The sequence below is a fragment of the Myotis daubentonii genome, chromosome 4 (genome assembly GCF_963259705.1).
Source record: "Myotis daubentonii chromosome 4, mMyoDau2.1, whole genome shotgun sequence".
In the NCBI taxonomy this organism is placed as follows: domain Eukaryota; kingdom Metazoa; phylum Chordata; class Mammalia; order Chiroptera; family Vespertilionidae; genus Myotis; species Myotis daubentonii.
Genome location: NC_081843.1, coordinates 101,283,081 through 101,299,529, shown reverse-complemented (window position 1 = coordinate 101,299,529; position 16,449 = coordinate 101,283,081). Strand labels below are relative to the sequence as shown.

At 47.2% G+C, this 16,449-nt stretch overlaps 1 protein-coding gene across 7 annotated transcripts in view; it reads left to right on the top strand.

The window, feature by feature from the left end:
• Positions 1-16,449, top strand: part of TRIO (trio Rho guanine nucleotide exchange factor) — a 314,559-nt gene that overhangs the window by 272,279 nt on the left and 25,831 nt on the right. For 4 of the 7 annotated variants that reach the window (XM_059694767.1, XM_059694770.1, XM_059694772.1 and 1 more), the window contains exons 35-40: positions 3,888-4,180; positions 5,560-5,730; positions 8,298-8,393; positions 12,168-12,316; positions 13,647-13,713; positions 15,304-15,407. In XM_059694767.1, coding sequence (XP_059550750.1) covers positions 3,888-4,180; positions 5,560-5,730; positions 8,298-8,393; positions 12,168-12,316; positions 13,647-13,713; positions 15,304-15,407 — 880 coding nt within the window. The other 3 variants (XM_059694768.1, XM_059694773.1, XM_059694774.1) reach the window with 3 other exon arrangements.

Here is a 16,449-nt window from a genome sequence, read left to right as displayed (position 1 = left end):
TCTGATCTATCTCTTTATGCTGATGTTTCCTTTGTCCCCTTAATAAGGGACAAGTTATTTTTTTAATTACAAACAGAATAAAGTAATTCAGTAGGTTGTTTCATTCATCCTTCACCTAAAAATGATTTTGAGAATGTCTGAGCATGCTAGGTTCAGCAATTGAGCATCAACGCATGAACCAGGAGGTCACGGTTCGATTCCTGGTCAGGGTACATACCTGGGTTGTAGGCTCGATTCCCAACAGGGCACATACAGGAGACAGCCGATCTATGATTCTCTCCCATCATTGATGTTTCTCTCTTCCTCTCTCTGAAATCAATGAAAACATAATTTTTAAAAATAAATAAAAATGGACAAAAATTCCCTTCTTGGTTTATCTTTGCTGCTAGCATTTTTCTAAGTAATAAATATTCCAGCAGAGTGAAGTAATGTCAGGCAAGTGATCTGGTGCAGAGCTGTTCAGGAAGCCCTGCTGTTCCCTGCAGAACATCGGTCCACAGCACTCCGAGCGTGGCCTGGCGCTCCGCCCTTCCTGGTCCAGGACGGTCCATCCAGGCCACGGCCGTGTTTAGTGCTCAACCTGCCAGGTGAGGGGAGATCTCCTTTGAGAAGAACCTGCTTTCCGAAGTGCAGAGGACCAAACCCTATGCGGCTGAGCCCACAGAGAGAAGCTAGAACACGACGTCTCTAATTTCTTTTTCTTTTGAACCAATTTGTACAACTACCAGCTCCTTTCCCATGTAAGGCTAGAACGCCCTGAGCATCATCCACCTAAAGCAGTGGTTCTCAACCTTCTGGCCCTTTAAATACAGTTCCTCATGTTGTGACCCAACCATAAAATTACTTTCGTTGCTACTTCATAACTGTAATGCTGCTACTGTTATGAATCGTCATGTAAATATCTGACATGCAGGATGGTCTTAGGCGACCCCTGTGAAAGGGTCGTTCGGCCGCCAAAGGGGTCGCGACCCACAGGTTGAGAACCGCTGACCTAAAGGCAGTCCTGCTCAGCAATCCAGTGTTCACTGTAAACACGAAGAGGCATCTTTAGACTTTCCCGTTCTGAAAGCAAGGAGAGGGTTAAAATGAAATGTGATCCTTCTTTGTCTGCAGCTGGCAGGATATGGACCCTTTTCCCTTCCTTCTTAAGTGGGTCCCCAAACTGTTAGTGATGGACCGCAGGTCCTGCTCTCCCACGGATGCCCGCCGGGTCCCTATCTTCAGGCTCAGGCCCTGCCCTCGCTGCTCACCCCGGCCAAGAGCTCTCTCACTTTTCTGTAACCCTGCGAGTTTGGGTGGACAAGGAGACTGAGGATTCCTAGAAGGCATCCTCTTTCCACTTAGGATTCATGTTGTCTGCTTCATTGCTCCCATGCCAATGCCCGCAGTCCTCATTTTTAGGCACAGAAATACATGTGCAGTTCATTTGTTCACATAGGTGGTGTTCCCCATTATTCTGATGTCTGAGTATCTGCTTATGAGTGTAAAGACCTAGAGTGCATATGGGCCTCGGGCCTTTGCCTGCCTCCTGTTTCATAAAAATCACAGCAGCTCTCCATCAGTGACACCTCGCCCCATCCAGGCCTGTCCAGGGTGTCGCCCCCACCTCCACCGGTGCACCACCTTCATAGGTATTTGTCTTGGGCAGTTATTCAACGGAGGGCATATACATTGAAGAAATGACTGTTCTTACTGGTAACATATGGATTGTGAGTCAGCTTGGCGGATTTCTTTAGGCTGGAGATTTCTGATGTTTCCATTTGGCACTTAATAAGCACCTACTGTATGCAAGGCCCTAGGAGTACAACAAGTCACAAGACAGATGAGCCCTTGCCCTCATGGAGCTTACATTCTCTAGTACATGGGTGTTAGCCCTGACTCCTTCAAAGGCTGGCTTCAGTGCTGCCTCCTCCATGGAGCCCTCCAGGATCACTCCACCTGGTTCCATTTCTTCTCAACCTCTAACAGGCTGAGACTCACTTATAGCATGTGTCCATTCTTGCCTGTACAAAGGCTGTGTGACTCCAGGAAACACTGTGGTCAGCCCATGGGGGGAGGAAGTGGGTATCATTCATCTCCATCAGGTGGCAAGTACAGGGCCTGACTCTGAGTCAGCACATTAAATGACTGAAATATGTCACCATGTCTTTCTAATAGTTAGTACTTGGTTGAATAAATTATCACCTGGCATGTGGATTATCCACACCCTCTACTTCCTGGTCCCTCCTGTTCTCACTGAGGGTTCCTGAGGCACATCTCCTTCCTGTGACCTTTATGAGACCCTGAGAAAGCCCCTCAGTAGTCTCGCTTCCTGAATGTCAGCTTAATGGTGTCATTCCCCCCTGCCTCCTCCAGATGGCACCTGCGGAAAATAAAGCTGATGTGGAAGTGTTTCAGTCACTCATTTAAAAATAAATAAAATAAAAAACCTGTATGGTTAAATGTGTTCCTACACACACATATACCAGACATATGGAGGGGGAGAGGGGATTACTCTTGAGCAGAATGCTATTTTGATTCGTTCGGAACCACAGTCGGCCTCTGAGAAGATCTAGATTTTTAAGAATGAGACACCCTCCTTGAAATGCCTCATCAGTTTATGGACGATTGCACCCTCTGCCATGGGCGGCTTGGGCCAGGGGAGGAATGGGACAGCCATTAGTCGGGGCCCCGCTGTCTCGTCCAGGCGTCTGGAGCTTGAGTGGCAACGGCTGTGGCCTCTCACTAATCACAGGTTGGGAGGAAGTGACTCCCTACCTTTTTAAGTGTCTCACATAATGGCCTGCAGGCCACAGAGGTAAATACAGCAAAGGCAGGTGTCTGTCTGGAAGAACCTCTCCAATGGCTTAGTTTCATTTATTGTTGAGACTTCAAACGATTTCAGAAAATACGCATAGTGAATGCTCTTCCTCCTGCCATCCCCTGTGGCAGGGCCCGGGTTCGAGGACTCGGGAGAAGGCCGGCGTCCATGGTCACTGGTTTTCCGTTTGTACGGGAACGCCTCACACATAACCCAGCGTCTGTTGAGTGTCAGCCGTTACCTACGTTTTTTTACATCTCCTTTGTTCTCCTGAAAAACCATCCACTCGGAGCTGACTACATTTAATGTTTGAGATCCGAGAAGTTTGGACATAGTTTCTGTAAGTGTTTTGGTTATTTGAGGAAGAACTCCTCCTCCTCACATATTTCTTTAAAAAATGTGTTGTTTAGTTCATTGTTGCTGGTATGGACTCCACCGTGGGAGGCAGCTTGGCTGAGACTGAGAGCAAAGAAGCGCACGCCTGTGTAGTTCCAAAGTCTGGCTGTGAGCAAGGGGCACGGTGGGCCGCCCAGCACTCCCGCCAGCCTGGCCCCGGCCACTGGTCACCGACACTGCACGTTCCGGAGCTGCTGTTTGTCACAGAGTCCGCACACGCATGCACACATGTTTCTTTACTGAGATGTACTTCACTGGGAGTGAGTCAGACCAATACACTTATCCAACGGGATGAGTTTTTAATTTCCTGTAAATTCTTCTTTAAACCATTCTTTATTGGGTTTTGTTTATCAAGAAAATGAGTGAAAATAACTTAAACATCCCATCCTACAGTGCCTGTGACCTTGTACGTGACAATGACATTTTAAAACTGTGACAGTGATACTGATTTGGAGACTTGGGATTTTTTGGAGGGGGCAGTACATCCTGAGAAAAATCGTCTCTAGTGTAACTCAAGTGTGTGAAACATTTGAAAAGCGTGTGTGGGGGATGGGCCTGCTCTGTGGCGTTTCTACTCGTTGGGGGAGGCACACACTGGGCGGCGCTGGGGCTCCTTGGTAAATGGCCCGACTGGGACACTGGGCAGACTGGGGCCACACGGTCACACGTTGTCTCTCTCTGGTCCCTGCAGACTCGCTGTCCGTCTCCAGTAACGATGCCAGCCCGCCTGCCTCCGTGGCCTCCCTTCAACCCCACATGATGGGGGCCCAGAGCTCCCCAGGCCCCAAGCGCCCAGGCAACACGCTGCGCAAGTGGCTGACGAGCCCGGTGCGGCGGCTGAGCAGCGGCAAGGCCGACGGGCACGTGAAGAAGCTGGCGCACAAGCACAAGAAGAGCAGGGAGGTCCGCAAGAGCGCCGACGCCGGCTCGCAGAAGGACTCGGACGACAGCGCGGCCACCCCGCAGGACGAGACCGTGGAAGAGGTCAGTGCCGCTCAGCCCGAGCCGGGCACCCCAGAGCCCTCCAGCACGTCCTCTCCGGGTTGTGGGCATGGTTGCTGGTCTGACTGTTCTCACTCGGTCCTGTGCTCTGTGGTGCCTAGGAGTGTGGGGGGCCCACTGAACCCCTGGGAGCGGACTGCTAGACTCAGTGGGGACAGGCCTGGGAGGAGCTGCTCCAGGTTAGCAGGGTCAGGACCTGCATGCGGCTTCTGCAACCAATCTGAGGCCTGGGAGCTTTCCTCCCACCCCCACCCCCACCCACACCCCCACCCCAGGGCAGGGCACCCTGGGCCTGCCCTAGAGCAAGTGGGTGCCCTGTGCTTCAGCTTCTCCCCCTCATTCACCCAGGGCCAAGGCCAGGAGTGCTGGTCTGAGCTGCCCCGTCTCAGCAGCCCCTGAGGCTGGAGAAATGTTTCTCCCCCCATTTTCACACTTACCTCTGTCCTGAGTAGTAAACACTGGATTATTTCCCTGTCATCAAAGATAAATATAGGTAGGTCAGCCAGGAATTTTTTTCATTTCCTTTTGTGGGGGGCTCAGTGGGGTTAATTATACTTTATTCAAAATTCTTTCATGATCCCCAAGTTGGGCTGGAAGCACTGGTGGTGTCCCTGAGGGGCCTGCAGAGGCTTTAGCTAGACCCACCCAGATCCCTCTTAGGCTTGGAAAGAAAAGGACAGAGGGAGAGAAAGGACAAGCTCTGTGTCGTTTAATTTATTTGTGGATTTGGGCGTCCTGCTGCTGCGCCCCCCCCCCCCCCCCCCCACACACACACACACCGTACGCTTTGCCGCGGGCTGTGCTGGAGTGTGTGGTTCACTGCATTCGCAGCTTTCTTCTAAATCTGTATCCTCTTAGTAGAAATAAACTGAATTTTTTTCCAAAAGTAAGAATAGAGGGATATTAATGGGATAATTCCGATTCTTAAAATGCACCTTGGATTGCATTTTTCTTTACACCGTTATTATGCCCATGAATTTTATACTAGCGAGGTGCCAAAAGGGAAGCTTAACATGGGCCAGAGGACCTGGACACCATCAGGGTTAGTTAGGGCTCAAACTTCTGAACGTGATTGTTTTTTTCCTCTCGAAGTTGAGATGTATTCAGAGCCTAACAGATACCATTGGCAGTTCTTTCTAAACTCGATGGCCCTTCTCTCGTCCAAGTTGGCAAGCAGGGCGCTTGGGTTGCAGGAAGGAATGAGAAGTTACCGTCAGGGCTGGGAAGATTGTTCTCCATCTGCCATCTGAGCTTCTGTCCAGCATGTAGTTTTCTGGTTAACCCCTTAGGGCTCGTTTCTGTGAACTGACGTTGACAGTGGGGACCCACAACGTAATGAGCGAGTGTTGGTTCCATTTCAGAGAGGCCGGAACGAGGGCCTGAGCAGCGGCACGCTCTCCAAGTCCTCCTCCTCGGGCATGCAGAGCTGCGGAGAGGAAGAAGGGGAGGAGGGCGCCGACGCCGTGCCCCTGCCCCCGCCCATGGCCATCCAGCAGCACAGCCTGCTCCAGCCGGACTCGCAGGACGACAAGGTAGGGGCCCGGGCCGCCCGTGTGACGGGGGCGCCCTCAGTAGCTGCCAAGCTCCAGCCTCATTGTAGGAGATAGGTGACTCCCGGGCCGTCCAAGGGCGTCTGGGAAACATTCTGCTTTTCAGGCAGATTCCGCCAGTTTTCATCCCAAAAGCTTTTGGATGACAAAGTCCAGTTAGACTAAGTAGCAGGCCGGCATGTGCTGTTTCTCACACACATGCATTTGTATAATATGTTCGGTGCATTTTTAATGGTGCTTCAGCAGTTGCCACTTTTAAAGTAAGGCTCCCTCTTTAACTGTCCCGACGGGGCCCTGAGAGCAGCCACAGGCGCCCCGAGCTGTCTGCGCGCCCGCCTCCTCGTCCAGCACAGGCGGCCTGTTCTCTCTGTGAGGTGCTTTTGCACAGGGTGTTCAGATGAGATCGTTGCTGTCCAGTTCCTCTTCCCAGCATGCCACAAATCAGGAGGATCACACTGGAGTGTGGGGACAGGTGTCCAGGTTCAGAGCCACGAAACTCCTCCTTGGAGACGTGCGGAGGCGCCAAGCCAAGTCCATCGGTTTCTGTGTTTTTTGAGTTCTTATGTAATTGAGAATTATTTTATATACCCCAATTGTAGATCCCAAAATATCAAACAGGAATCCTGATGGCTGGCTTACGTGTCCTCTCACATCCTGGCCCACTGTGCTCCTCCAAATTGTCAGGTGCTGAAAACCGTGCTGTGAAGTCAGCACTGGTGGTTTTTTTTTTTTTGTGGTTTTTTTGTGTTTTTTTGCAATAGCTAAGTTTTAGGAATAAAACATACCAGTTTTCCCCATTCTTCCCTTTTTTCCTCGCCTGACTCCATCCTCAGTGCTATCACGATCACTTCCTGAATCTCCTGTTTTCTGACAGGGGGAGGGGGCAGCCGGGGCCAGTGATGAACCGCTGCCCAGCCAGGTCGCACAGGAATCTTGACCTGAGGCAGACGTTTCTCCAGCCCCTTCTCTGCAGAACTGACCTCCTCCTTCTCCCCTTCTGGCAGTCAGCGCGCAGTCAGGGAGCTGCGGGTCTTGGCTGGAGGATGTAGCTTGGGTTTGAGTCTGGAGTTTGGGGTGACTGAGGTGCACACCCTACACTGTCGGGGGTGGGAGGGAGCAGAGATGAAAGAGGACCTCACCCCTCTGCACAGAGCGGACTCATCAGGAAATGGGGTGCGTCATTTCTCTAACAATCCCTACGCTGTTTCGTAGTATTCTAAGCTATACCATTCTTAAAAGCAGAAAACTGAAATGTCTTAAATCTGCATGGTCAGCCAAAAGAGAGGTGCTAGGCCTGGTTATTTACCAAGTAAGAGTATTTCTTCTCCACTTAAACAGTGGGTTGCATGATATTCTTCTGTTTCCTAAAATGGTTTATTGGTTATTGTGTTACCTCATTGGGTATTATTATCAGCAGCAGTTCTTCATTTATAAAAGTCTATAGTGATGTTCCCAGAGAGTATATTTCTTGTGACTAATATTTTGTTTTGTTCTGTTTTCTCTTTTTGTAAACTTTCACGGCAGCATTATGTTGATTTGTGTTCTGTGTCTGTTTTGGCTCAGTTTCCTTACCTCTCCATTTGAATTGTTTCCCTTGTTTTCTTCACCTCATATTCCAGATTTCATTAGACCAAGCCAACATTTGTTTTGCAAAGTGCATACCTGAATCCACACATGTAGAAGCCTCGTTGTGAATGTATAGATCCGTACTGTCTGCTGTGAGAAGTGCATCGCTAGGACAGCTAGCTGTGTGTCGCATGCATCTCCGCTGCCCTTACTATGAAGCGAGGCTCATATTACGCCCCCTTCTAGTTTCCAATCGATGAACAGCGCAAGTAATCCGCAAACACACGGTGTTTGCTAATTACTGAACTTGAACGCAGTAGCCCTTCCCCCAAATTCCTTAAGTGTCACCCTGTGCACCCTGACTCTCGCCGTACACGGCGCCTGATAGCTTGTGAGGCCACAGATCTTCTGTACTCTGCACTAATGATTGGGGAAGTGGATGGCACAGGAAATGGTGAGCTCGTCCCCCTCCTCCCTGTCTGCTCAGCCTGCCCTGGTTCCTTTTCCTCCTCGTTTCTTTCTTTTAAACCCATAGGCATTTTTAGTATCTTGTTTTGTTTCCTGATTATTTAAGGATTCACTCATTAGACCGTAAGCCTTTCATTCTTCCATTGATCAGAGTCTGTATTTTTTTCTCCTTCGCCAATAGCCCAGCCAGCAGTTGCAAAAGTTACAGTTAGGATCCTCCCGTGCCCAGGCACCTCTCTGAAAAGCGTTATGATGTTACATGACTGCGGATTGAAAACAGACACTGTCTGCTTTCCACATGTATCCCAGACAGGTTTTATTTAATACTTCATGTCAGAATATTGTAAATTTAGAGGGATGACTTTAAATAAATGCAAACAAAGACAAACTTGTGGTCTTTTTGTCTGGAATTACTTTTAAGAAGAGCTTGAGCTTGCAGGAGGATTTCCTGTCTGTCCAGTGACTAACATAAGGCATTCCCCTCCCCCCTTTCTTTTTCTTAACTTCTTCCATAGGCCTCTTCTCGGTTGTTAGTCCGCCCCACCAGCTCCGAAACGCCGAGTGCAGCCGAGCTTGTCAGTGCAATTGAGGAACTCGTGAAAAGCAAGATGGTAAGGCTTTCTGAGGAAGAGGTGCCGCTGCAGTGCAGGGGCCTTGTCCGTGTACTGCTCTTGTGCCCTGGTCATGAGGGCTGCAGAATGTATCTGTGACGTCTTGCACAGTGGGCATTCCCAAGGCCACCCTCACTTCTACCAGCTGCAAGAGTCGGGTCCCCAAGACCATCCTCGGGTTCAGTAGTTCACTGGAAGGGCTCACAGAACGTAGAACAGCCACCATTGCAGAGCCTTACTGTGAAGAGACACAGATTAAAACCAGCAGGGTAGAGATGCCTTAGGCTTCAAAGTCAGACAGAAAGTTAGGAAGTTAGACAGGGAAGGCTGCTAGGAGTTGGCAGATAACTCAAGAAAGAACTGGATGCCACTGATCAAGAATTACAGATCGTGTCCGTAGGAACCGAGTTAAACCTCAGCCTGGCTGTCTCTTTGAGAGACAGCTGATGAATGGTGCCAACAAAGGATGCTTACATTTCAGTCAGTGAGTTTCAAGCATCCTTAAACAGTTTAAAAACAGCCTTTCATACACATCAGTTATATGACCATGAAAATCATCCTTGTCTGTGAATTTAAATAGTTTCCCCAAGAAATTCTATAAGGCAACACTGTCAACCTGCCAGTCAGTAGTCTGCAGGTATTTACATTGCATTCCACTCTAAGTGGGCTGAGGTTCGCTGTGAGTCACTTAGGTGACCGCTAAATGGAGAGGGGTTCTATTGCTGTCTCTTTCACCTTTTACTGGTTTATTCCTCCTTTGCAGCTTTACACCCTCACGTCTCTCTGAAGCTAACAGGCAGAAAGTTGTTGGCATTGCGGGAAGGGCGTAGGTTTGGGGGTCGGGTAGATGTGGGTTGAAACTCTCCTACTTACTGTCTCTCAGCTGTGAGCTGGGACCGTGAATGCAGTGCGGTTTGTTAAGCTCCTAGCAAGCGTTCGTGGTGTGGACATTCACTGATGCCTCTCTTTCCCAGTGGGAAAACCACACTTATTCTTTTTCTGATGGACTCACCCCTCTCCATCCTCCAGGGAACATGATCTAGATTCTGCCTTTTTTCCTGGTCCAAGAGAAACATAACTGCATTGATTTCCTGTCACTGATCCTTCCATGACGAACAGGAACTACTTTGTGGGTAAAAACCCTAGTGACTCTTTTAAATATTCTTCACCCTTATCCTGGCCCCTGGGACTCTGAGTTGCTCCTGCCCATCCCACCACGTGCATCATGTTCATTTCCGTGTGGGTGATGATCTCTTAGGCTCAGGCACCTTCACGATAGGATTTGAACCCTGAGTGGTTTATGCATCAGAAGCGAGGTATTCATGGATTGGATTGGGGAGAAGGTGCTCGACTCCTATGCAGAAGTATTCAAGGAACAACCTCCTGACCCGAAAACCTGAGCGTCCTATCTGAAAAGTCAGAACCAACAGAAAACTTCCTGGGTTTGCTCCTCTCTCCTGTCTACGTTCCTGAGAGATTGTGTATCTTCTGTGTATCTTCCCTGAGCGTCAGCTATGCGGCAGCAGCAACGGACAGCTATAGTGGCTGCTGGGATTTGACTTTGGGGTTTTCTTCCCTTCGTTGTTCTAAGTATAAAATGAGATACAAGAAAGAATGGGGATTAATGAAGTAAACATCTAACTCAAGATAGTAGAAGAACAAAGAAATAAACCAAAGCAGAAGGAATGAGTTTATAGAGAGAAAAACAGAAATTATTGAGCTGGAAAAGAGAAAAATAGTAGAATATATAAAACCAAAAATTGGTTCTTTCAAAAAATATAGATATCAGGTAACCTGAAAAAAAAAAAAAGAAACGAAGCACAAATTCACAAAATAAGACATTATAGGGGAGCAGCAAACAGGAAATTGAAACAGTCATAACATTACTTTGTTCAACTCTTTAAAAGTACATTTGAAAACCTGCATGAAATCTGCAGCTTTTAAGATATAATTTACCAAAACCAACCTCAGAAGAGAGAATCGCTACAAGACCTTTCTTCGTCTAAGAAAGAAAGTTGACAAGAACCTACCCGCCACAACACCGCCAAGTGCAGAGGATCCACAAGTAATTCATCCGAATCGCCATCCTGGGTCCGAGGCAGCGGTGGCTGTGGCAGCCTCCCCCTCGCACGCTGCTCGTGGAAGAGGCAGTGGGCAGCATTGAGGGAGTGGACGGCATAAATGTGACGAGAACACGCAGCCCTGACTGCACCCTGTCGGTGTGTGCACCCAGGTCTCGCTGGATGCCCCCCCACGTCTGGACCAGCCATGTCTCGGTCCAGACAGCCTTTCCAGCCACTACAGAAACTGCCTCGCGGACATCACTAAAGTCCAGGACTTCACCTCACTCGCTCCTGGGCGAGGGCACCTCGGGCATTTCTCCCTTTTCTTTCTCACCATTCAAGTGGGCAGAGTTAATTCTGAGCTTCAGCTGCTAGGAGTCTGGACAGGAGGCAGAGCATAGCTTCCTCCCCTCATTCTTCAGACTCGCCTCCTGCCAGGACCTCCAGAACCAGCGGGCGGCCAGCCTCTGCTCTCACTGCAAATCACTCGCTGCCAGTTAAGGTCGATAGCTATCTATTTGAAACTTCGAGTGCTCTTCTCTCATTAAACCCTGTTCCCCAACTGTGTTTCGCAAGTCAGAGCAGCAGTTGGTGTGTTTCCGCAGCTCCGTGGGTGTGATGAGCACGATTTCATGCACAGACTTTGTGTCCTCCAAGCTGTGCTTCGTGATGGCGTCAGCATTGTTCTCTGAAGGGGAGAAAACAGGACACACATTGAGGCTTTAATTTGGTAGGAAATACTGTGTTCTTGCAGTTTGTGTTGGGCTTTTTGTTTGAAGATAAGTCAAGCACATTTTCCCGGTTCAGTCGCTAAATACTTCTCGGTCATCTCTGAACGTCCAGCGGGGCTGCTTCGGAAACTTTCAAACTATAACCTATGCTTTGTGAATTCAGGCTAAGAAAGAAAAGTAATATGTACCAATTAGAAAGCAATCAGCTGCAAATCATTGTCACGTTAATCCAGAGAGAGCAGTCACCAATATTTAACTCCCAGATTAAATCACCTGCAAAGCTTTGCTTGCGGTTCTACAGTAGATACAACAACAAAAACCATCACCTGCAGAAACTAACATCCCAGGGGTGGGGTGGGGGGCAGGTTGGATCAGTAATTGAGGCCAGCATGCCTGCTTCCTCCAGAAGAGACAGACAGGAAGTGCAAGTGCCCCTAAGACCGGCATCATGGTTAGCTGAGTGAGCTGTGTGCACCAGAGTATGCATCAAGGCTTCATAGATCATCCAGAAAAAACCAAGTTTGTTTAAATTAAAATACAGTTTGCGGATGCTGCCACATAGACCACAATAAGCACGTGGGTGGGCATATGGGGTAAACTGGGCAATCATTTCTGAACAGATCATGCTTTCAGAAGGCAGGAATATAATTGAAAAGACAGTTTCTGGATTTGAAGTGGGTGCAGTGCTCTGGTGTAAACATGTATATTTTTCTAATTATTTGTAATAAGGAATAGACTATCTCAGTGGCTATAAACTTGCTTTTTTTTAATTCTAATGTTCCTCTTTTATCCAGCTCCTCTTACTTAGTTTTTTAATAAAGTTGCGAGGATTGTTATTAAGTACTGTATAATTTCACAAAAATAGATTTTCTGATTTTGCGATCAGCTCTACTGTATCTCCTGAGTGTGAGATTTTCTTACCCTGATTTCAGCCCCGATGACTCTGGGCAGAATCGGACTGGGGATGTCATTTCTTTCAGGCGCTGGAGGATCGTCCCAGCTCCCTCCTCGTTGACCAGGGAGACAGCAGCAGCCCCTCCTTCAACCCTTCAGACAACTCGCTTCTCTCCTCCTCCTCGCCCATCGACGAGATGGAAGAAAGGAAGTCCAGCTCCCTAAAGAGGCGGCAGTAAGACACACGTTTGCACTGTCATTGTTTGGGTGGCTTTCCTCCCGACACTGTCACCTTCAGAACTGGAGCTGGGTCTCATGCCTGACTGAGTGCCATGAGGAGACCCAGGGGCTCTGAGTAACTGCATGTATGCTTGAAAAGCCCTCAGGCCCCCGAAGGGCTCAGTCAGCCATCGCTGCAGTTTTTACTGTTTCATTTGTATATTACACAACTTAATTTTTAATATGTTTTTATTGATTTTTAGAGAGAGGAAGGAGAGGGAGAGAAAGAAACATCAAAGATGAGAAAGAAACATTGATTGGCTGCCTCCTGCATACCCCCTACTGGGGATCAAGCTGCAACCCCCCCAGGCATGTGTCCTGATCATGACCTTTTGGTGCGTGGGACAACACTCAGCCACTGACCCACACCAGCCAGGGCACAAATTATTCTTATTTATTCATAAATTCTAGACAAGAATATCCCCTCAAATTTGTGGTGATAAACTCCCATACTTTCTATTGTATGCACAGTTGTGAAAGAAAAAGAAGGTAACGTAAAATTAAATTCAGTCCCCAAAACCGTAATATTTTCTGAATATATATTAGTGGTAGGTTTCTCTGTTCCAGTAAAGTATCTTATAGTGAAAGAAGAAGAATGAGCCCTGATAAATATTGGGTTAAACTTGCCTTTGAGGGAAAGAACACTGGTGAGCTGCATAGGGGCTGTGTCCGGGCACCTAGATGATGGTGCGCACGTGGGAGGTGCTTAGTCAGCGTGGGCTGGTTGAATGAATGAATGAATGAATGAGTGAATGAATGAATGAAATAACCAACCAACCAACCAACCAACCAGGGAAGGAACGACTTTAGATAACTGGGTAAGGATGTGCTCTGCTGATAAGTAATTGTCTTCTATTATCTGAGTGACCTTAGGCAGTTACTGAACCTTACAAAAAGAAACACTTCTGTATTAAGTTTTTTTCCTGTATGTTCAGAGAAGTTTACAATGACTTAATCATTAAAAAACAAAAGCCTGCTTCCTGCAATGTCATGCGTTATAACAAAGTTATGTCTGTGCTTCTCTTGGTTGTTCCTTTACTGATCATAATCGGGTCTGATGGTGGGAGTTCGCCCTGAGTGGGAAGTGTCTTGTGACCTCCACAGCCCTCGGGTCACCCAGGTGCACCTCCCTGGATTTGGGACACTCAGGATTGGAGACTCTGTGGTGTAAATCTGACATGTTCGCATTCCTGGGGGAGTCTGCCCCGACAAAAGCAAACGTGCGGAAGAATTCCTTTAGAAAATGAAGAGTCTAGATTATAAACACTTTTTCTCTCTCTTTCTAGCTACGTTTTGCAAGAATTAGTGGAGACAGAGCGTGACTACGTGCGGGACCTCGGCTATGTGGTAGAGGTATGTTTTCAGAGATTTAATAACCTGTATCGGTCCCTAAAGTCCACAGAGAGGTATCGTGTTACATTTTAACACTGAGACTTTCTGCAAAGCTTTAAAGACATTTTTGACAAAAAAAAAAAGCATTACTGAAAAATAAAGTTGAGCCAATTATCTTAACAATCAGTATAGACTTTTAAAGGCCTCTTTCTGCCTGATGTACCTGACATGTTCATTTTTTAATAATTAAGTTTTAAAATTATGATATCTAACCATTGTAACTTATATGGGAGTCTTGCCTTTAATTATTGTACAAGAGTAGGTATCACCACAGAAATGCAAACATCACTGGTTAACAGAGTCTGTGCCCAGCTGTGGATTCAGTTCCATCTGATTCTGCCTGGCTTCAGAGAATGGTCAGTGGATGCACCAGACCATTTGCTTATCGTTTTCCCGGACGCATATCTCACCATTTTCATTGCCCGGAGGTTGCTATGCCCTGCGTAGCCATCAGAAACCACTGCTGAGGTCAAGGAGCGCCTCTAGGCTTTTCCCTGCCTTTAAGCTCAGAGCATGATCATCTCCATAAACTCAGCTCATAGAGCTATTTTTATAGCATAAAATCTTATCACCTCTTCCTTCAACTTTGTGTGGGACAATGCTTTTGGGGTCTATATTCTATTAAAGTAATGGCTAGTAAGTTAAATGTGTAACAAAAAGAGTTACCATATTTGCTTTGACTACAGTCATCGTTAACAGCAAAAGAAGTCACTTGAATACTTAAGAGGTTCTGGTACAGGCTGAATTCCAGGTGTGTTAAATAAAAGTTTTAACCACATTTAGCAACATATTTAATCAGCCATTGTTAAAAAAAATCAATCTATGAAAAGAGTATAGTTAAATACTGCTTTAACAAATTATGGAAATAATTCAAAAAGAAAAGAAAATCTGTTTATATGAGAAATGCTGAGAACAGAGGAAATGTTTCTGGGCAAATAGTTAATATTTATAAGATGATTTGTTTTATGGAACCATTTACATTTATTTAAGCTTCTTCAGTCCCTTAGAAGGACTGTGATGACACATGGAGAGAAAACCATGGCAATGAATATGACAGTGTCCATTCTGCTTACATGTACACACTGGTCCTTGAACATCAAGGGTTTGAACTGCTTAGTCCACTTACATGTGGATTTTTTTTTCATTAAATACTGTAAATGTGTTTTCTCTCTCACGATTTTCTTAATAACATTCTTTTCTCTAGCTTACGTTATTGTAAGAATACAGTATGTAATACACACAACATAGAAAAGATGCATTAATTGACTTTGTTGTCAGTAGGCTTCTGGTCAGCAGTAGGCTAGTTGGAAGTTAAGTTTTGAGGAGTCTAGTTATCTGTGTGTTTTTGAGGGCACTGGGGTTGGCACCCCTAAACCCCTGTGTTGTTCAAGTGCCAGTTAAGGACCTTTCCATATAGGATTTGTATTTGTTTTTAAATAAAGAATTGGTTACAAGACATGGTATGTGTCTGTTTTGTCCCTTATTACTAAACCATCACTTGGTACAAACATGTTCGATGTAATAAACATGTTTTTTAATATTTCATTATAGGGCTACATGGCACTTATGAAAGAAGATGGTGTTCCTGATGACATGAAAGGAAAAGACAAGATTGTATTTGGCAACATCCATCAGATTTATGACTGGCACAGAGAGTACGTAAAGTCCACGTCACGCTGGGTGGTGTGCACACCACGTCCCGGTCAGACCCCCACATGTCAGCGAATGGGGATGGATAGGCATTGGGTCATTGCATTTCCTTGCCTGTGCAGCTGGGGGAGGCAGCTGGTGCACAGGAAGTATTGGTGGGCCGAGGAGTTTTGTGGTAGCACTTCATGGCCCGCGCAAGAGTCTTATCTCCTTCGTGCTGGTCCATCCCGAGGCCCCACCTCAGGGTGCCGAGCCTCACCACCTGGTCCATAGCCCAGGCCTGACCTTGAGTCCTTGACATCCCCTCTCTGTGCCACCGTCTTCAGCTGCACGCCTGGGTCATAGTGTGACCGCCCTCATGGGATTTCTGTGAACAGGAACCGAGTTAATACACATGAAGCACTTAAAATATCATCTGCATAGAGTAAGTCTCGATACATATTTCTAAAGAATTGCAGCCACCTCCTGAATAAATACCGATTACACTCAGAGGGTCTTGAAGATGCTCATCTTCCAACTCAGTTTTAATGGAAAGCGTGGGCATGATTGCTCATGGTAGTCAGATTTGGTCGCAATACATTGCCACGCCTGCCCTAACGAGATCCGGGTCGGGGCTGATGCTACAGCAGCCGCCTGGCCTGCAGAGCTGGTCACTGCACATCCATCCCTCAGGTCACCTTGCTGCTGACTTTAAAAATCCTTCATCCAGGGATTGCTCTATGTCAGCTGCTGGTGCTGTTGTGGGCAGTTCAGCTGCACTGTCCATTCCCCGTCGTGTGGGCAGCTCCTGCCTTCCTGTCTGTGTGTGCGTCGCGTCCCGAGCCTACAGCACCTATCATCACTTCTAAACCCAGTCAAGTGCTCGCTTCCCTGTGAGCCCTGACCACTCTAGGCAGGAATGCTCCCTCCAGGCAGATGACACATGCAAGGGAGCATTGGAAACTGGACACACCCTACAGATACAAGGAGGATTGCCATGGTGTGTCTCAAGTGGGGTTGTATTATTTCAGTATCTCTCTCCCCTAAGGGAATGTAGGACTTTTGAGC